The sequence below is a fragment of the Cydia fagiglandana genome, chromosome 3, assembly GCF_963556715.1.
Source record: "Cydia fagiglandana chromosome 3, ilCydFagi1.1, whole genome shotgun sequence".
NCBI classification, from domain to species: domain Eukaryota; kingdom Metazoa; phylum Arthropoda; class Insecta; order Lepidoptera; family Tortricidae; genus Cydia; species Cydia fagiglandana.
In genome coordinates this window covers 11,502,834-11,524,652 of record NC_085934.1, presented here as the reverse complement: position 1 = coordinate 11,524,652, position 21,819 = coordinate 11,502,834, and the positions used below count along the sequence as shown (strand labels likewise).

General features: G+C 39.5%; 3 protein-coding genes across 5 annotated transcripts in view; 2 read left to right on the top strand and 1 right to left on the bottom strand.

Moving 5' to 3' along the window:
* The window catches only part of LOC134680080 (negative elongation factor D), a 90,408-nt gene that overhangs the window by 39,697 nt on the left and 28,892 nt on the right, over positions 1-21,819 (bottom strand). The window lies entirely within an intron of this gene.
* Positions 48-11,315, top strand: LOC134680031 (exostosin-1). 3 transcript variants are annotated; one of them, XM_063539013.1, is made up of 10 exons: positions 48-228; positions 775-1,756; positions 1,848-2,049; positions 2,178-2,297; positions 2,570-2,752; positions 4,356-4,490; positions 5,159-5,280; positions 6,353-6,533; positions 7,619-7,851; positions 8,677-11,315. In XM_063539013.1, exons 2-10 carry the CDS (start codon positions 882-884, stop codon positions 8,855-8,857), a joined length of 2,232 nt encoding a protein of 743 aa, XP_063395083.1. In that variant the 5' UTR covers positions 48-228; positions 775-881; the 3' UTR covers positions 8,858-11,315. The 3 variants fall into 3 exon arrangements, with proteins under 3 accessions (XP_063395083.1, XP_063395081.1, XP_063395082.1); XM_063539011.1 differs by having other exon boundaries at positions 7,619-7,857; XM_063539012.1 differs by having other exon boundaries at positions 48-266; positions 7,619-7,857.
* On the top strand, positions 14,184-21,728 carry LOC134680112 (uncharacterized). The gene is made up of 6 exons (XM_063539161.1): positions 14,184-14,304; positions 19,033-19,147; positions 19,869-19,991; positions 20,534-20,605; positions 21,142-21,294; positions 21,590-21,728. The coding sequence occupies exons 2-6, from the start codon at positions 19,064-19,066 to the stop codon at positions 21,656-21,658; spliced, it is 501 nt and encodes a 166-aa protein (XP_063395231.1). The 5' UTR covers positions 14,184-14,304; positions 19,033-19,063; the 3' UTR covers positions 21,659-21,728.

The following is a 21,819-nucleotide window of genomic DNA, read 5'->3' as shown; positions in this document are numbered from 1 at the left end:
GAGCAAGTATAGAGGCGCTACTTTGACAATTTTGACATATCATAATTTGTTGATTTGGATCAAGCCGATCATTCCGATCAAGGAAAATAAATAAGTAAATGTTATTAATTTTTCTACTTCGTTAGGTACTGGTTATTTACCAGTGCAATGTTTATTTGAAGTGTTCTTTGTGCATGGTTTAAAATTGGACATGGAAAAGAGATCATTATTCGGAAATTCATTAAAAATGTAAGTCAATGTTAAAACATTTACACTCCTTCAGTAAAGTGCTGGGTTTTGTTATGGTATTTGCCCTATCTAAAAAATTATACATATATAAAAATCTGTTTTACAACTTATAAACGTAAATTCTTTTTCTTTCCTTCCGTATGTATTTCATCAGTATACCATTGTTTTTATTTACTAGTTTATTTCCTGTGTTTGAGTGAGAAGTGAAAACAAGGAACTCTTTAATTTGCTAATGTGTTTCTTATGTTTTCTTGAATATCTATCTTTGATGAAAAGTAAGATTGTGGGTTAGTTATTTTGAAAACTTAAATAAAAAAGATTGTGCAAGCATTAGGGTGGATAATACTTTTATTAAGCCTTTATAAGGCTGAGGGAATATATTTCCCACTGTATTTAGAACTTTATTTCAAAGTGATAGAGTTCAATTTTGCATAGTTCCTGACACCCTTATGCCTTATAAAGGGTTAAATTTGCTACTTCACAGTTCACACCACCTTCAGCAGCAGCAGCAAAATCACACTATTAAGTAAAATGTTTTTCTTGCAGGCATTACAATTGGCAACAATAAGGTCTCATGGAAATTTGAGGATGATCTTATCAGTATGCCTTATAAATAGAATATTAGAAACCTAATTTGAACTCTATTGCTTGCTATGGTTGATAAAATGCAGGCAAAGAAGCGATATATGACACTTGTTATATCATGTGCATTTTTAGTATATTTCTACTTCAGCAATCAACATATAAAATCAGATGCAGCTCAAAGCAGTTATTTGGACCAGCTGCCCTCATATGCCACATTAGATGAACTGTCAGAGATGCCTCCAAGAGAACAGAGAAGACCACATTCTGCACCAAGGCCTTGTCGCATGGAAACCTGTTTTGATTTTACAAAGTGTGGAAATGATCCAAAAATTTATGTCTACCCTACTGATGGGCCTGTTAGTGCATCATATCGAAAAGTATTATCAGTTATAAGAGAATCTCAGTATGCAACAAGGGATCCTAATGAAGCATGTCTGTTCTTGCCAGCTGTGGACACACTGGATGCTGACCCACTGTCTCCAGAACATGCTCCTGATGTTGCAGCACGTCTGTCAAGGCTCCCATATTGGAATAATGGTCGTAACCACTTGATATTTAACTTATATGCTGGTACTTGGCCTGATTATTCAGAAAGTGCTTTGGGCTTTGAGCCTGGTGAAGCTATACTGGCACGCGCTAGTGCATCTGAGTCGATTTTTCGTGAAGGATTTGATATTTCTCTTCCATTATTCCATAAGGAACATCCTGAACATGGTGGAGCGCCCGCTGCAGCCACTGCCAATCCCTTCCCGGCACCGAGACGGCATTTACTGGCATTTAAGGGCAAACGTTATGTGCATGGAATAGGCAGTGAAACAAGAAATTCCTTGTGGCATCTACATGATGGTAATAACATGGTTCTGGTTACAACTTGCCGACATGGAAAGTCATGGAAACATTTAAGGGATGAACGATGTGATGAAGATAATCGAGAATATGATAAGTAAGTTTGTCTACTTCATCTTTACTAAATATGTGCACTGCCAGCGCCAAATTTTCTAAAACAATGAATTTATGAACCCTGATTGTTTCAGATTTGATTATGAGCAGCTGTTGGCAAATTCCACATTTTGCCTGGTGGCTCGCGGGAGACGTCTGGGCTCGTATCGCTTCCTGGAGTCTCTGGCGGCGGGCTGCGTGCCGGTGCTGCTGAGCAACGGCTGGCGGTTGCCGTTCGACGAGCGCATCGACTGGCGCCGCGCCGTCATCTGGGCCGACGAGCGCCTACTGTTGCAGGTCATAGGAAATGAAAACATTCACTAAAACTTTTGATGAGTGGATAACTAGAAATAACAATTGCAGTAGGAACTCCAATAACATTTTATTTTATAGCAATTTATAGTATTGTGTATTTCTGCTGGTAGGTGCCCGAACTGGTGCGGTCGGTGTCTCCCGAGCGCATACTCGCGCTGCGGCAGCAAACTCAATTATTATGGGAGCAATATTTTTCCTCCATTGAAAAAATTGCCTTCACAACAATAGAAGTAAGTATTTCCTGGGTATTTTCTCTTATTTAATTAGTTTATTATTATCTTGGAGCACATTAAAGTTTTAAAAAGTTTTCTTTATAAAAAAAACTTACGGACAACAAACATCTTTGTTAATATTCCATAGTATTTTGTTTTATGTGATTTCTTCTTTGGTTTTCATAGCGGCGCCGCGTTTTCACTTACTCAAGTGTGCTTGCAACTCGAGTGCCATACCACTAGGTATAGTACCGTTCCAACATTATTATCAGTTCGATCTATTCGGTCAGATAATATTCGAGCGCGTGCTGATGGTGCGGAGGTCGCGGCAGCGCGAGGCGCTGGTGTGGAACAGCTGGCCGGGCGCGCTGGGCTCGCCGGCCGCGTACGGCGACTCGCGCGCGCAGCTGCCCCGCGCCGCGCCCGCGCCGCCGCCGCCCCGCCGCGCGCCCGCCCCGCCCCAGCCGCTCCAGGTACACTGCACGAGTCTCATTGCAGCTAGGGTTTCTGGTTTCTCGACCTTTTTAATTTCTCGAGGCACGGGAATTCTCGACCAAGATTTCTCGAGTTTCTCGAGTATCTCGAGAAATTTTGAAAGCTCCAAAAACACCATGTTAATTAATTTTTTTTGCTTTTTTTCAAATCAGACTCGTAGGTGAGATCAATAATCAAACATATGGTGCATTTTTAGTCACCATATATTGCACTTAATAATCAAAAATACAACAACAAAACTATAGTGTATTTCTTTAGGTATTCAACAAAATGTAAACAAACCACAATATGGTATTTTATGAGGCAGCAATATTCAAGTTAATAAATTTAACTCGATGTGACAAAAATTACAGAAGTTTTACTACTTACTATTAATTACTCGTAATTACTCAACGTAACAATAAAGCTGCTAAAATTCTAATATTTTGCTAATAGGATTATACCGGGATGATTTGATTTATCAATAGTAATTTAGTTTTGTAATATTTGCTATTACACTTATTACATGGTTTTATAATTCGTTACAATATTTTTTAAAGCGTTTTTCAATAAAAAGACACTACATGAATGTCATGAATCATGATAGTTCAAAAGTTTCAAAACATGAAAATCGGTTAAAGCTAGAACGATAGGGGACGGATCAAGGTAGTTTTTTATTTGGTTGGTAATAAATGTATTAAGTAAGTAAGTAGGTTCCTACCTGAAAATGTAAATAAAAACATTGTTCATATTTATTTAACTACCTAAATATTTATTTAGGTAGTTAAATAACATAACATTATAGACACATCATGAGTTATACGCGTGTTTTCTTTTTACTTATCACATGAGATTTATTTCTCGAGTTCTCGAGGCATTGAATATTTTTTTCCCGTCTCGACTTAGGACAAATTTCTCGAGATTTCTCGCCTCGGGAATTCTCGAGCAGAAACCCTAATTGCAGCCTACAACTACGCAGCCGTTACTGTACCACAGCACCACGGCTGCTACTTTTGGTGACTCACGAGCTTCCTTCTTAGTGGCGGATTTGCCCAAGGCACAGTAGGCCCGGGGCTAGGGCGGCAAGATATTTAGGGGCGGCAAATTGTGACAAAAAATTCGCTGATTGTAACAAGAAATAACTCAAAATGTAGTCAATATTATGGGTGCCTTGAATGGGGCGGCTACAGGGCCTGGGGCCTAATAGGGCGGCAAAGACTGCCAATCCGCCACTGTTCCTTCTAGCAGGCATGGCTCACTTCGCGATTTCGCCGCGTCGCTACAAGTACATGTGGCTCACACTAATTTTAGTGTCTAGCATTAGTACTTGCCGCGCACCGGTGCAGAACGGACGCCTGCTCGCGCTTGCGCGCCTTACGGTCATATCTCTCGTAATAGACGCATTTTGTTCGAGAGTGAACCTTTTGTACCTAACACTATTATTTATTGTGCTTGTAGTCACGCCCGTCGCCTGGCGCCTAACCTATATGCACCACTCTAGGCACAACTAAATTCTACATGAGAGAGCATCTACTCGACGAATTACATTTGCTATCTTTTTTGTTTAATAAAACTTTTAAAAATAAGTGACTTCTCGGACAGGCGCCCGATGTGCCGCAGGCCGCACCGCCGCCCACGCCGGGCACGTCCTTCACCGCGCTGCTGTACGCGCAGGCCACGTCGCCCGCGCTGCACCGCCTGCTGGCCAGCATCGCGGCCAGCGAGCACGCCGAGAAGGTAGTGTACCGACATACGACACTCACACACCTAGTACTTCTATACCGTCCGTTATTGCCTGCACTGTGCGTACTATTATAGCTCCTTGTCTACCTATAACTACCTACCTGGCCGTACCTGGTACCCCTGACCGTACCTGTACCTGGTGGTGGCCGTGGTGGTGGTGGTGGTACGTACCTGAGCGTACCTATAACTTAAAGTTGGTCAAGCAAATCTTGTCAGTAGAAAAAGGCGCCAAATTTAAAAAATGTAGGTGCAAAGGGTTATCGTCCCATAATAAGAAAATTTGAATTTCGCGCCTTTTTCTACTGACAAGTTTTGCTTGACCATCTAGAATAAATTCATTTAACTACCAATGAAAAGGGTCGTAATAGTACGACATAGTTCCTCTTAAACTTTTTGGGCCTACATAAGTATAGTCCGCCAAGAAAGTGGTAGACCATTTTCTTGGCTGACCATACTTTAGTTTGAACGATGATCCTGTGATTAGAAAAATAAGTAATACATGGGGCATTATCTATGAAAAGGGACCTTATTGTCGATGGCGCTTACAACGCACAGCGTTGCGCGGCATTGTATTTATATAATGAGGCGTAAGCGCCATCGACAATAAGGTCCCATTTCATAGATAACGTCACATATTATGACTGTATGTGTATGTGTAACAGGTGGTAATAGTGTGGGACAGCGACCGCGCGGCGCCGTCGCTGAAGTCGCTGGCGCGCGCGGCGGGCGACCCGCGCGACCCTCTGCCAGTGCTCGTCATAGATGCTACTACTCACTATCCTGGGTAACTAATCATTCAAACATTTCTTTATTATCTTTCGCCGTAAATAAAAGAGAACGAAAACATAGACTTTGGACTGGACTCTCTCAGTAGACGCTTGTATTCTCCCTCCCTTACTATGTCAACGTACCTATCGATATATTCGATATGATAACTTGTGTAGACTAATCGAGACATACGGCCCGATTCGAACTTTAAGATACGCCAAATATTACGACTAAATACGATAAGGATTAGATATGTCAGTGTCAAAAGTGACGTTTTTGTTTGAAGAAACCCTATCCATATCGTATCTAGTCTTAGAGGATATAACCCAGTGTTGGCCGAAACGTTAATGCAATTGAAAATGTTGGCCAATAACCATTATAAATTGAATCGTAAACTGTAATCGTCCGTTACGGTTTAAGGTTCAATTTATAATGGTTAATGGCCAACATTTTCAATTGCACTAACGTTTCGGCCAACACTGATATAACCAATGGAGACGCCATGTCTAAAATTTTCGGTACAAAATAGTCTGCCGTTTTTTGCGGGGGAGGGGCACATCAAATGTATAGGTACGTCATGTCAGATAAACGTCAGTCCATACATATGGTTGACATGTGGTTGACCATTGGCCGCCTATTTTCGACAGAGGGGAACGCCTGTTAATGGCGGCTCCATTGTTAATTACTCCGACTATCTAGTCGTAATATTTGACGTAAGTATCTTAAAGTTCGAATCGGGCTAATAGTCCTTGGGTTAGAAAGCTCTATTTCAAACCGCTTTCTCGAGTCTCATATGATCACCTATCTCACCTATCTGGCTCAGTGACAGGGTTCAATTTTAACTAGCAGCAATAGTAACAGTACTCTCGGCTTTAGGTCCATCATCGTTACATCTGTAGGAAACTGAGGCTAATGTAATACAGTAGAACCCACTTAATACGATCACGTTTAATACGACTTTAGCCTGCAACTTTAGGCCTGTTTTCATACATTTTTTTCACGTTTAATACGATTTCCCGTTTCCCTTTTTTTGCTTGGTCCCATCAGAATCGTGTTAAGCGGGTTCTACATTTCGTTGTGTGTATCAGGGAGGGCGTGTCGGCGCGCTGGCAGCCGCTGTGGGCGGTGCCGACGGCGGCGGTGTTCTCGCTGGACGGCGACGCGCCGCTGCTGGCCGAGGAGCTGGACTTCGCCTTCCGCGTGTGGAAGCACTTCCCGGAGCGTATCGTCGGCTACCCGGCGCGCTCGCACTTCTGGGATGAGGCTAAGGTGCGTTATTTTAGGGGTGCGAAACTCTTGACTTCGGCCAAACTCGGCTCAGCATTCCTCCGAGCAATTATTAGGATTGACATAACTCGATGTTCCCCTGCGTGCACGACCACAAATAAGATAATGACTTAAATTTTGACAACCCTAATTAGCCGAAAGGGATAGTGCCATATATTAGAAAGGGACAGCATGTTTCGACCCTGAACCGCTGTCAAACTTCGGTTTTGTAGGAAGTTTCCTTTCTGTACGGTAGTACTGTTATTTATTCTGTGGTTATTCGCCCATTTTGAACCTTCATCGTATTCAAATAGAGTCCGACGGTCTAGCAGACAATTTTTACTTCATATTTCGCGTGTGTATATGAGAGGTTAAGCTATTATTACGCCTATTTTGAACGTTCCTAGTATTTAATTAGGGTCCAAATGCCGCTGTGGGCGGTATCGACGGTGATGGTATTCTCACTGGGTGATGCACTGCTTCCGGCTGCGTGACTCGGCTTCGGCTTCCACCTGTGAAAATAATTCCATAATGAATTAGGGCCATCTTACACGTTTACACTTCTAGGGTGAGGCTTTGGCTTTATAATGTTTGCTGATTTTTAGGGTTCCGTACCTCAAAAGGAAAAAACGGAACCCTTATAGGATCACTTGTGCATCTGTCTGTCTGTCCGTCTGTCACAGCGTATTTTCTCGGAAACTACTGGACCAATTAAGTTGAAATTTGGTACACATATTATGTAAATTACTGACCCAAAGATGGACATATTTTTTTTATAATTTTAAAATACATAGGTTCGAAGTTATTTAAGAAAATAGCCAAAAAATGACCCCCCCCCCATTTATCTCCGTAACTACTGGGTCTAAAATTTTGAAAAATATACTGAAAATAGTTCTTTGCCTATAGATGACAGGAAAACCTATTAGAAATGTGCAGTCGTGCGTGAGGTTTTTAACCAACACTTTCCTGACGCGTCTCTATCATTAAATTAGAATAACAGGCAGCCAAGCCTAGTAACCGTCTTTTTAATCGCTTTAAAAAAAAGCTGTATTTGGGGTGCACGATAACGTGTCGTTACCTGTACACAGAACGCATGGGGCTACAGCAGCAAGTGGGGCGGCGCGTACTCGCTGGTGCTGCCGGGCGCGGCGCTGGTGCACCGCGCGTGGCTGGCCGCGTACGGCGCCGCGCCGCCCGCGCTGCGCCAGGCCGTGCGCCGCGCGCGCAACTGCGAGGACATCCTGCTCAACTGCCTCGTGGCGCACTACACGCGCCGCCCGCCGCTCAAGCTCGCGCAGCGCCGCCGCTACAAGCACCACCGGTACAGGTCACTGCCTTACAACTATTCAACTCTTTCCTAGGTAACAAGGGCGATGGCTGGTAATAACAACAACCAAAAGTAATTGCGTAAAAAAAAATTATCGAAACCAATCGTTCCAAAGCTGTTTACCTGTTATCATATTGTACGGTTCGCATCAAATAGATAGAGACGGCCAAAGTTGCCATTGCATTTCGGGGGGGTTGTTTCTATGTTAACAAAGATGTGTTACGATGTATTTGGCCACTTTAGCCGTCACTATCTACTTGACCTTAAATCGGACGTAGTTAGCTCAAGCATAGAATAATTTAAGTAAAGAAAAATGTAACTCCATACATCGGTTTTCTTATTTCGCGTTATTCCGTAGCAGGAATTTATCAGTACTGCTAGTTGCCAATAGATGTCTCGGAGAACGAAAACTCTGATGCTCAACAATTTTTTGCTAATATTAAAACCGGATTAACTGGAAGTCTATTTTCAACCCCTTCTGCTTATAATATTAGTCTTATGCTCTAGTTTCCTAGGATAGCGGGGCCGTCATATAGCGGCCGTCTCCATACTAAATAATACGGCTAAATATGGATGTCGTAGTATTTGTATGGAGATGGCCGCTATATCACGGCACGGCACCGGTATCCTAGGAAAACCGATCCTTAGTAGTACATTTTTAGTCAGTAGCTACACTTGTGACATCTGGTGTCAAGTAGGGGTACTGATAGTTCCACTACTTGACGTTAGATGTCGACTACGAAAATAACGCACGATTTGGTAAGAATACTGATGTATGGAGTTAAAATACTCTATGACTAAAATCCACATTGGTCGCAGGTCCTCATGGAGCGACCCGGAGCACTTCGTGCAGCGGCAATCCTGCCTGAACACGTTCGCGGCGGCGTGGGGCTACATGCCGCTGGTGCGCTCCGTGCTGCGGCTCGACCCCATACTCTTCAAGGACCCCGTCTCCACGCTCAGGAAGAAGTATAGGAAGATGGAGCTGGTCGCTTCCTAATTAGGTTAACAGTAAGCTTGATCTTGTGACTTATATTTATGTAGTCCGTGTTTTTTTCAAATTAAACTTTTGTATCCTAAGAAGAAGTGGTAACTTTATTCTTCCAAAATTAAATCTGAGAAACTCGGCACTGAATTACGAGGATACACATTATATATTATTGTATCTCAATATTAGATATCACATATATTTCGGAACCCTATATTTCGAAAGAAAAAGTTTATTACCACTACTTTTGAGGTTAGAAAAATTCTAATCATAAAAATAACATGGGGTATGGTTGTATGTATGGAGCGCACGTTCTTCAAAACTATGTTTTTACGTGTCATGCTCGTAAAATTGACCTCTAAGTCGCGTGTAAGCGGCATAAAGTTGCTTGTTATGTTCTAGAGCATAAAGTAAAATCATCTATTACGACCCTTATTGACTTAGCAATAAAGTTCAAATTCTGGCATACAATTAAATCACACTCAAGTTTACATTGAATAACTGAATTCAAGGGAAATTATTACCTAATATATTATTACTACGTCTGCGTGGAATGATGATTGATAAAAACTAGCCTCCTTCCTCGGTCCTCAACCTCAGACTATCTCCATATCAAATTTAGTCTATATCGCTTCAGCGGTTTAGTTCAGCGTGAAGAGGTAACAGACAGACAGTTACTACTGCATTTGTAATATTAGTGGGGATTTATCCTACTTGATAATTTTAGTTTTTTATGTTTTTTCTTTATTTATGTTTTTGGTTTTTTGATGAACTTAACTAGCTAAAAGTTCATCAAAAAACTGAAACATGGAGATTTTCCCTATTCTAATGAACATAAGTCATAGTAAAAAAAAACAAAACAGTATAAATGCTATCTTATGCAGCCGTTATAAACTGGCACCGCCATAGTGATAGAATAAGTATGTAAACGCATTCAAATTTTAAAGGCTTACCTCGCGAAGAAGAAAAAAAGCAAATTTGGCATACGGCTTGTATACTAAATAAGAAAACAATTTTGTATAGCATAAGTACATGTGATGTTTTTAACGAAAAGGTACTTACAGTTTCAGTGGTCGATAAGAGCGATTTCTAATTAATTCCTTACCTTTTTCTTAAAAAGGGCACTCAGTAAGGATTAGATAAGTGTAAATGTTGATACGCAGAAATCGAGTATACATGGGGTCCCATAAACAATCGATAATAGGTACAAAGAGTGAAAGAAAACTTATATTAAGTCACTATTAACATGTCGGTCCTCAGTGTGTATTGGCCGCGTAGCCAAGATGCCAATCGCTTACGCTCCGTAGCGATGGAAACGCAACTGTCACTGTCGCACTAATATGGAAGAGTGATAGGGAGATATAAAGCTTTTCGTTGTCGAAGCGATAGCGATTGTAATCTTGGCTAGGCCGGCAGTTATCAGCTGCAGATATAGTTGACCCTGCAAGAAAATACTGTAAATTTACCTATGTAGTACTTTACATTATAAATCATTATAATGATTAGTATAATAACGAGTGCATAACGTTTTTACTGTCACTTAAAACATAAATTGGACACTTATCGTTATATAATGAGCATAAATCGCACTCGAGGAGGGATTTTGCGAGCACGTCAGTTATTTAAGGTTTACATAAAAAAAATTGCAAGTACATGTACTTATTATTTTTTGTAACGTACAGTCGCCATCAGATATATCGGAGCGGTCAAGGTGCTCACAAATATCTAAACACGCCTCTATTGTCAGGGCGTTAGAGTGCGTGTTCAGATATTGTGAACACCTTGGGCGCTCCGATATATCTGATGGCGGCTGTACATACTATTTACACTCTAATTTAAGAATCTAACGTCAAAATTAAATCAGTCTAATTGCCAACATAATGTGTATAAACATTTTTGGAGCTAAAAGCTAAATAAATAACTGTCGTGCGTCATTATGATAATATACTTAGTTTTAATTCCAGGCGCTAGGCCTAGGCCTACCTACGTCATACGTATGATAATTGACATTTCGCCGAACATTGCTGACTGGTGTAACTAATAAAATTTTACCATCGTTACTATTAACGACCTGGAAATGGACACTAAAATATCAGTGTCAGGTGTCAATTGTCAGCGTGGTGAAATAGTCCCCCCGGCTACAAGCTCTTAGTACAAATACCTTATTCCGACAACTCGAAAATTGGTTGATTTATTGTGTGTTGTTAACTTTACTAACTTATATTATGCCCGCGTAATGCCCCGTCGAGTGCGATGTTATGCTATGAGTTCCTCTATTATGGTCATGACTCAGATCGCATTATTGTTCGTTTACGGGACACCCTGTATATGCTAAAGTAGATATTGATTGTTACTATTTGTCAAAATATCTATTATCTAAACGTTAGGTACTATAGTTGGTACTAGTTAATGTAAGTATCTGTCATATCCCTAGACCAAATAAATGAAGAAGACGAAAGAATCCAACTAATATCAACACTTTCATTTTCCATTACTTACCTATATCCTGTTTTTACTCCGAATTCAGGGATACTTTAGAGTATTTTTCCTAATACGTCAGTATTTATGCCGTTATCCGACTCAAAGCTTAGTAGTTATAGGCGCTATAGACAAAAGCTAGGTTGGTATCGAAGTTATGGTATAACTATATGCGATACACACTCACAGTATGCACCTATACTACATATACCAATTGCCATAGAAGTAAGAATATATTGAAGTGTGAGATAGAGTCGAACGTGAAAATTATATTGCTATTCATTGCAAGGTGTGAAATAGCTGAATCAGTCGTAGTTGCAGCCTTAACCTGTTGTACGCCACATGTCAAAACACAACCTGTCGTACCTATCACTGGCCTAACAAGTTGTCGCAACAGAGCAAAGGTTAGCAGTTTCTTCACAAAATGAAGGTTTCTTTGACAATATACACATTAACAATTACTGTTGTGATTGTTATTGCAACTGAGGAACGGACATACTGCTTTCCGGTTTAAATAAAAGTACTATTGTAAGAAGTACTATTCTAAGACTTGAGACCAACAAATACCTATTGGTATTTGTTGGTCTCAAATCTTTAGGTTCCGCTTGGGCAACAGTAGGAAAATGATGACATCTTTTATATAGGCTGATTTTGCTTTACTCTGAATTCTGACAGGTGAATTGAATATATAGGTCATAAAGTTATAACTTACTCTACTATTACAATTGGTATGAAATTCAAATCGAAGGGGGTTGATATTTTTAACAATTTATATGTGGACAAAGTTAGGTGGATTTACCCTTCGAAAATTACGCAACAATACGAATAATACATACATAGATTACATTTTAGGGAAAATAGGAATATAAAAATACCTAATTACCGAATAGATACGTATATATTTTCGACACTGTTAGTTTAAGTGCTTTACATTTTCGTTGAGCAATTTAGCGAACCGGAGCTAATAAAACTTACCTGACTCATTCACGGGTAAATTAGTTACAACATATCTTAGAAGTAAGTTTTGCGGAACGTAGTCATTAACGCTCTTATTGTTACACGCTACTAAATTACGGTGCCAACGTCAAAAATGCGGCCGCGTTTATACGAATGAGTCCTCGATCCATCCATTAGAGCTGACTGGTGTTTTTTGACGGTTGCCCGGCGGCGCGGCGACCGTTCTATGCAAGATGTATATTTACGCTGCATTACTGCTCTAATTTCCTAGGATAGAGGTGCCGTCATATAGCGGCCGTTTCCATACTACGACATCCATATTTAGCCGTATTATTTAGTATGGAGACGGCCGCTAATGACGGCACCGCTTAGGAAAACCGATCTTAAGCTAGCTTTCTGTTGTGAACACGAGCTGTGTTGGGTGGTATCTATGTTGTATTATACCTATAGTTCAAATTTTTTAGGCTGACCGTTTAAGACTACGGGGGCTCATAGTTCTAAACGGTCAGCTTAAAAAAATTCAACTATACCTACTACATGTATTGCACGTGCAAACGGTAGACTAAATGGTCCGGTTTTGTTGTGTTACCGACTTAAGTAAGAAAGTTGCAGATTGCGAAAACTTAAACGGCTCAACCGATTATGAAAATAGTTTTGATTGAAGCTTAATTTTAGAATTTCCTCATATTTTTTTGCATCCAGTTTACTTTATTAGATAAGTTAAGCCTTTCAGATCCCACTAGGTATATACAGGGTTAAAGTGAGCAAAACCATGTGTGGAATGTGTGCCGTAATTTTTTTCTACGTATTGTAGACAGGCCTCGGGAGAGTGAGCCATGGAGTCGATGCAAACATTAAAATGTAAATCATGCTCATTCAATAATTTCGCTCTGGAATGATTTTATAAATATCCTCAATATGAAATAGTTTTCAATTCTTTGTTTGAATTGAATTAAATATGATGCTCGACAGCAACGCTACATGCATCATTTTATTTGTTTCTTTTTTTAATTATGTACTTACACTTAGTGCCAGTTGCACCATCCGCACTTGACAGACTGATCAACGTCACCCGGCGCGCCGCGGCGGTTTACTATGAAACTTTCCATACTTCGGAAGCCGGTGTTGCTCGAAGTTTCCATACAATAAAACTTAGCATTATTTATTATGTGACTTAGCGAGTCTTTAACGATGACAAACAATTTGGTTACCGACCCTTAGCCATTCCCCGAAGTTAAATCCGTGGTCCATTTCATCTCATTTCAACAAATGCAAATGGGGTACGCCGTGTGATTTTTAATGTGAATAAAAATAAATAGAACTACCTATTCTTATGCAGTCAGGAAAGATAAGCCACCACCATTTATTTTTTTTATATTTCAATTTCCGAACAGTGCCCATTCGAAGGAAAAAATCGGGTCAAATCAAACTGCTTATTATGTGCTCTAACTTATGATTTATTTAGAATAGGTAACAAAATAAATGTTTCTTTATTTGATTTAAGTAGGTACGAAATAACCATTTTATATTGTAGGACAAAAGTTAGCTAGTTAAAATTCGGCAGTCAGGATCATTAGCATACACAGACAAGAGGTTAATAAAGTAACGATTATGTATTAGTGAGTTAATAAATGACCCATCGAACTGCATTGAATTGGTATAAGTATTGCATAAGTAGAACGCAAACTGACATAACGAAGACTTCGCAATCCAGCGGTGGCCTTGGCCCGAAAGTGGTAGCTTGGCGGGTACTGCGATGCATACCGAGTGAGCGCAGGCGAGTCGCACATCGAAAGACACCATCACCTTGTGATCTCAGGTACCTTAACAACTATACGTAAGCGAAGAGTGCTTTTATACTGGTTTGTCTGAGCATTGGAATCGCCGAGGTACAATAATTAGTTGGAATCCTATCCCTGGTAAAGCTGGCTGGCAATAGTAAACAACGACAGTGCAAGCAACGCAGCGCGCGCCGCCGGTGCCTTCGAACTTTCTGCTAAATCCTCGGACCACCTCTTCGATAGGTAAACGTGCATATTAGTGAACGTGTGTTAATGTCATTGTGAAACGTGCCAAGGGCTTTTTGGTGATTTATAAGTGTGAATGTGCATGTCGTTAGGATTTATTTGTTGTTCCGGTTGTTCGTGGACTGGTGCACTTGTACAGGGTATTCCCATACTATTTTGGGCGATACCAGGCAAAATATGAGTCCTTTAGAATACAATAAGTACTTATCTGAATTCACTTTCAAAGAAAGGCTAAGTCACCTCCTATTTGAAATTTGAAGGAAAGCTTCTGATATAAGAGTACGGGTACGGGTAACCATAAGTATAAGAAAACTTAGTTAGCTGTTGTTAATTTTAATAACCTTGTCACCTTGATGCGAAGTAACTGGTATGTTGTATAGGTAGGTAAATACTTATTTCAGATAAGCGAACTTAACTACGCTTTAATTAATTGTCAAATCAGCTTCTTTCTTACTACGAATATTTAGTTATTGACATAATACTTATCTATTACTTAATCATAATCCCATCAAAAACATAAATGTAAAAAAGGAGAGCCAAGTTCAATACAAAAATTATGCTTGGCTGTGGGGTTCGCCGCAAAAAGAATGGAGATTTAAATGAGTGCCAAGTTCTATGCAAAATCCAAATATGTATTTATAGGAACAAAATAACATTATAAACAAGTATTAAACTCTATTTCTTTGCTTTATTGGATACCTATAACAATTGCTGTTATTTAAAAAAAATGCGAGATCTTAACTGCATAGAACTTGGCACTCATTTAAATCTCCATTCTTTTTGCGGCGAACCCCACAGCCAAGCATAATTTTTGTATTGAACTTGGCTCTCCTTTTTTACATTTATGTTTTTGATGGGATATCAATACTTTTTGTAAAGAAAACTAGGCAGGTATTGAGATTTAATGTTTTTTCTTGTGTTTCCGCTGCATGTTTTTTACTTCTGTTCTTTGTATTAATTATGTGGTGCCGCGCGCCGCCAACGACACACCGTTGGCCGGTTGTTTAGCGCGTATTACAGGTTTTTTGTATGGGGACCCCCCCCTAATTTTTAACTTTTTTTATTTTTAGATTTTTTCCTACGCTTACACACAATTACCGAGCTGGATTCCAAATTTCATCCTTCTAGGTCATCTGGAAGTAGGTTAGGTTTAGGTACTATATGCCAGTCACAATAAAAAAGAAATTTGTATGGGAACCCCCCCTATTTATTAACTTTTTTTTGTTTTTAGATTTTTTCCTACGCTTACACACAATAACCGAGCTGGATTCCAAATTTCATCCTTCTAGGTCATCTGGAAGTAGGTTAGGTTTAGGTACTTATATGTCAGTCACAATAAAAAATGGTTTTTTGTATGGGGACCCCCCCTATTTTATAACTTTTTTTAATTTTTAGATTTTTTCCTACGCTTTCACACAATAATTGAGCTGGATTCCAAATTTCATCCTTCTAGGTCATCTGGAAGTAGGTTAGGTTTAGGTACTATAGGTATGTCAGTCAGTCTTAAAATTTACGACTTTTTGACCTTCATATCTTTATAACCGTTTGAGCTAGCTTCATGAAATTTGGGCTTCTAGATGTCCTTATGGATATAATTAAACACACGTAGTTTTATGTGTTTACGTTCAAGATGTTTTGAGTTATAGAAGGGTCAAAAGTGGCACCAAGTGGTTCGTGTAATATTACACTTGGCGCTGGCTAGCCAGTTCCTTTGCTTGAACTTGGCTTGACACGCTGCCGCGTGTCTAGATCAAAGATACTTTATATAAATAAATTAGTTGAGGGCTTGAGGGTATTTTTGGTGTAGTTAAGTCTAAGTACATAGGGATTATTGGTGTAGATTGTATTGTGTTACCCAAATATACCTTTAAATAAATAAATCGTTTATTTTCAGGTATAAGTATAAGGTCTATCTTATAGACTAACATAGTTACAATAATAATAGGTAGGTAGTAAAAAATACTGTAGTAAATCGTTTAGGCGACAGTTTTCTGAAGCAATACCCGTTGTAGAATTCAGCTACGGAACTGCCGAAATATCACACCCTTCGGCCATACTTAAGAGCGCGCGATACTCGGCGTACTTAATGTGACATCACACCTCAAAGTTGAATGAATTGCGGTCACCGGTATATACTTGACCGGGCCGAGCATTGCAACCGACCCGGGGCGTGCCGCATCCATGCCGTACTACCGTTCATCGGGTCATTTTTGCAATCATTACCATGCCTACTTATATTTCACCATTTCGTAGATCTCTTTTTACTGTCGAATTTGTTCCCCTATTCTAGTATTTAGTCCCAAAAATATGTAGTATGAGTAAGGTGCAAAAGTGTAAACATATCTTTGACGTCGACTGTACCTAACTGACTGGTACCTAATGAGAGTTAGGATACCTACATCCGAATTTGATTACTTTTATTTTATAAACGTTTCAGACCCTAAATTTCCTCACCAGTTATTTCAATGTTGTATTATGTACCTACTATACACACAGCCACGAAAAACGTTGTTTCCCTATCTGACACTGCTTGTATGGTCAGTATTAATAGACTCAAAGGCCAATGATGATGATGATTATGTACTGGATAATGTCGTATGACTTTAACGACACTAATTATTAATTACCTACTTACAATGAACATATTAAAAATAAATAGGCTAAATCAGAAATGTTCATTACCTGAGAAATCTAATAACGCGCCCTCGTTAACTTATTTACCTATGCAATGCATCAATAAACGACAATGAGCGGTTCCAGTTGCGTGTCTACGTAACATTTGTCAACGTTAATGTGAGTCTGATCAAGTTGATCAACCAAGAAGTACCCAAGTATCAAACAATGGGGAAAAGTGTCTGTGAGATAAGGTAAATTATGCATATAGATACTTACTGTCTACCGGTGTCGGTGATGCAATGAAGCCCGTAATGTTGCAGAGATCATGATGTCTGTGGTCGCTTTAAGTATTTCCTGGTCAGATACTGGATTAAACATGTAGGTACAGGGTAATAATGTACAGTTAAGTGTAAAAATATGGGTGTAGACAACTTACTCAAAAATATGTCCCATAGTTCTTAATTTGCTGTCATAAGAGCGGTTTCGCACTACGTCCGATCCGAATCCGATCCGAACCCGTGAAAATATAGTCCGTAGTAGCCATAGAACTATTGCTATGGTAAGTTATACGCGCTAGATCCGATCTCCGTCATTCCAGAATTCTAGTGCGTAACTTACCATAAAAATGATTCTATGGCTACTACGGACCACATTTTCACGGGTTCGGATCGGATCTGTGGCCATGAGTAAGCCCATTCATAATAAAAAAAAAAGGATTCGGATCAGACGTAGTGCGAAACCGCTCTAAGAGCTATGGGACATATTTTTGAGATGATTTGTACACCCATATTTTTACACTAGACTGTACCTACTTACCTAATTACTAAACCAGTCCCAGAATTATTATTACTAATATACCTACTTAATTATTTGTTCATGTTGCGATGGAATAATCCCTCACCTTTTGTATTTCGAGTGAAGGTAGTAAATAAGTAGATAACCATTCATTGCTGGACTCCTAGGCCAATCTTATTAAAATACGACGAATCGCTAAAACTTATCTGCACGATTAAATATAAGTAGGTATACCTATTAGGACTGTTGGTAGGTAGTGTAGTACCTACCTATAGCCAATTGCTGCTTAATGAACGTTTATTAATTTTATTATGGATCTTAATTGCAGTCGTCTGAAATAAGCTGCCGCCAAAATGCTACGAGATTTCTAAATGAAGTTAAAATAAAAACCTTAAAGTCGACGCAACATGGGCTGACGAGGAAATCCGTCAACGTAAAACTAAAACCTGTTACATAGTGAAATGCCAGTGGTTGCTGCGAACGGGAGTCCATTCGGCCCTGTACATAATTTATATCGCTAAAAATAATTGCGAACATTAAATGGCGTCAGTTTTCACGCTTATTTCTATCGACGTCAGCTTTGCATCGTCGAATAATAATTATTTTGCATAGCCAGTAATCAATATCTCTCATTAAGCACACAGGTTCATAGGGTATGCATGCGTGCACCTAATTAATTAGACCTTCGGTCAGCATTCAGTAACGGCTAATAGTATATTTAAATTAAATCTTTGATAATTAGAATAGCATGATTTTAGGCTTAAAACGTTAATTAGGTTCATTAGGAAGGTGTCGAAAAGTACCGAACTGACGCATGCAAACGAGGTGAAGTAGAGTAAACAATAAAAAGATGTATTATAACGACACTAACGTTCGTTGAGGGATGAGTTGTCGTACCTACTAAATGTATGGGAGGGTTTGAAGTTAATGTTTGGGATATTTCTGCTTTTATTTAAAAAAGTTATTAATGTAATTTTACTCATTGGGTAACGTACTTCCGATATCAATTTGAAGTTTTCTGATATCTGTTAAATTTACGGAATAAGTCGCCTGGCTACACTTAACGATTACACCCTGTATACTCGGCGCAAATCGTCAATGGGAGAACAAAAGCCCGATTCAGATATTAACCTGACGTCGGTTTGGGTGGTATTCCACCTATGCAATTTCTTTATCCAATGTGTATTGTGTATTGCGTCTCACATTTTGCTTAATGATAAGAGTGAGATGCAATGACATTGGGCAGGTGAAATACCACCCTTATACATGAAGGTACAACACACATAATAATACCTTATGTTCAATATGTTTCAGAAAAAGGGTCGGTTCGAGTAGCAGATCAAAGATGACGATAGGTAAACGCGCGGTCACCGTGCTGGCAGCAATCACCATCATCGCTGTTGCGGTGCCTTGCTTCACTGCACAACCAGTTCGTAAATAAGTACTATTCAAATCTACAGAGTTCTTATAACAGCACAGGTTTAAGGTTTCGTATATCATAGTTACATAGTCGTGCACAAGATCTCCTGCACTGACTGGCAACAACCCCCGCACTTATAGGGAAACAAGGTGAAGCGCTGTGGTCGAACAGGGAGGCCTTCTCGGGACTTAAGTACAAAATTTTCGGTAATATTTTAGGTCGCAAATAAATTCGTATAGTCGCACCAAACAAACTCTGCAGCGGATTTGATAGCCCACGCAGTGTAAGTTTTATATATACGTCATAATTTCATAGAAGTTTAACGTTTAAAATGACACTTGCACTGCGTTGGCTATCAAAATCGCTGCAGACTTTTTACGGTCTGACTATAGTGTGTAGTGTGTGTGTGTGTGTGTGTGTAAAGTCCCAAACATTCCTTGGGAGCATTGAGTCTAGCAATGTGATGTTAACAGTCTGGTGATGATGATGATGGACGCTATGTGAAAAGGCAGCGTGCGATCTCATTCTGCTGTGCCAAAATACCTACTAAAATAAAGGTAAAAGGTTAGTGTAGTGTGGTTTTTATAAACCGTACGCGAACTACCCGGTGTATTCCATCAGCTTCTACGTGTTGGGTTCGGCACCGCACACGCCTGTTATGTCCGGAACACCATTCCACGATGGGTTAATGACGCAAATTAAAATATTACCTGTGTGTTATTATTTTCAGCCATCTGCGGATGAATCCCCGGCAAAGGACCGCACTATTCGTCAAGCTGTACAAGCGCGAAAACGCGTCGCACAGACACCCAAATGGGGCTTCTTCGGAACGATTTTCCATGTGATATTGGAGGTAAATCTTATTAGTTATTATCACCCATATTTGCTGAGTTTCCTTGAGTTTGCTTGAGCACTTAGCAATATGTATTTTGATACAAGGCTAAGACAAAATGAAATTGTCAAACCTGACCCTCTCAGCAAAAATCTACCTATATCCTCTAGCCACCCATACGTCAAACCTTGTCAGGCAAAATGAAACTTTATTTTGTCAACACAAAGTTCAAATTATAATGGAACAGGAGACCTTTTTATAGGTCTCTAGGCGGCTAGAAGATAAAATACCCTAAGTATTACTTACAGCAAATATCTACCTATAAAATACCCTAAGTATTACTTAGGGTATTTTATAGGTAGATATTTGCTGCTTACCTTTTCCCTTTTCATAATACCAAAGTCGCATAATCTGACTGATGGTTTTACCCGAGTTGAAGTTAAGCGACTCATTAAGTACATTTCAGAGCGCGACGAATTAAAAAAAACAGTTTCGTTTCGGTTTTGACTCGAGGACGAGACTTGGACGCTACTTAATAATGCAAAATGCATTTTTGGTTTCAGCAAGTCAACGACACAAAAAGCGCATACAATCAAATATCGGATTTGGTGAATGGGCAGTTTACTGACGACCAGGTTAGTGGTTTCCCGCGGTCACGGTTAGACTAAGTATCATGATTTCATTTTATGTTCTTATGATATACGATACGAAATATTTGATGACCCTGGGCTTTTTTTTACTTTATTTTCCTTTCGTCGAAGTAGCTGAGGACATAACCGAAATTCATTATCAAAAATTAATTCTAATTAGTATACATATTTATATTAGCCAGGTCACAAGCAAGAACCTTGCTCATAAATGTAAGAAAAAGTTTTATCAAAAAACATTATAAAGGTGTAATGATTACTGATAGAAATATAGTTATAAATCTTTTGGGTTAATTCAGATATGTAGGTAAGTCGGTATTGTTGCGTCTACTTCAACGGATTAAGGGTTCCCCCACATCTAGCGTCTTTCGAGCGTCGGCGTCTACAACTCTATGGCCGCTGCTCGACGCAACGTCGACGCAACTGCGCAGCGACATCATTTTCCATAGCGCTGGCCAGACGCCGACGCTCGAAAGACGCTAGATGTGGGAGGGCCCTAACACGTGTAAAATGTATGTCCTTAGCCAGGAGTGACGGCAGCGCCAGCGCCGGACCCCGCCGACAATGGAACGACGCCAACGCCTAAAATATCTAGAGCCGAGTTTCTCAAAATACTTGAACGTAATTTGAAAGGCTTACAACGTCTTCGCCAGCTGGAGTGGAGAGAAGCGAAAAAGGTATTTGCTGAAATCAAGTCTCATTCATTATGCTGGTACCTACATTTTATGTATTGAAAATGTTCCCTCTCTTTCGAAAGACTCACGCTAATTAAATATGTACGGGAATATAAATTACTATTAAAGGGACAATTTTACACAAATAAAGCTTACTAGTTAAGACTTGTGTCGTGGGTAACTACTAGTCGTTCCTAAAATAAATAGTGGAGAATTCATTCTTTAGACCTTACTAATAAAATGGTCCTTCGAGCCGGATACATTAAAGTATTATTAAATACGTACGTTTACTCCACAGGATTCGATGGCAAATATACAGAGATACAAAGAAGAAATATTTGGCGGGAAAAAACCAAGGAAGAGATGATAATTACCAACCCTCTGAAGTGCAATCAAAGTCATAGGTTTAATTTATTCTGATACTAAATCTAGTATTATTATTTTATGGTGTTGTAAATATATTATAAACCCTAAGATAATTGTATTTATTGTAGCTCTAAGGTCGGGGGACACAATTATCTTTACTAT

Coding starts and splice junctions, on each gene's coding strand:
- LOC134680112 (XM_063539161.1), top strand. CDS start 19,064: ATGACGATAGGTAAACGCGCGGTCACCGTGCTGGCAGCAATCACCATC. Junction 19,148..19,868: donor CTTGCTTCACTGCACAACCA/GTTCGTAAATAA, acceptor TATTATTTTCAG/CCATCTGCGGATGAATCCCC. Junction 20,606..21,141: donor GGCAGTTTACTGACGACCAG/GTTAGTGGTTTC, acceptor GTATGTCCTTAG/CCAGGAGTGACGGCAGCGCC.
- LOC134680031 (XM_063539011.1), top strand. CDS start 882: ATGGTTGATAAAATGCAGGCAAAGAAGCGATATATGACACTTGTTATA. Junction 2,298..2,569: donor TTGCCTTCACAACAATAGAA/GTAAGTATTTCC, acceptor CTATTCGGTCAG/ATAATATTCGAGCGCGTGCT. Junction 4,491..5,158: donor CCAGCGAGCACGCCGAGAAG/GTAGTGTACCGA, acceptor TATGTGTAACAG/GTGGTAATAGTGTGGGACAG.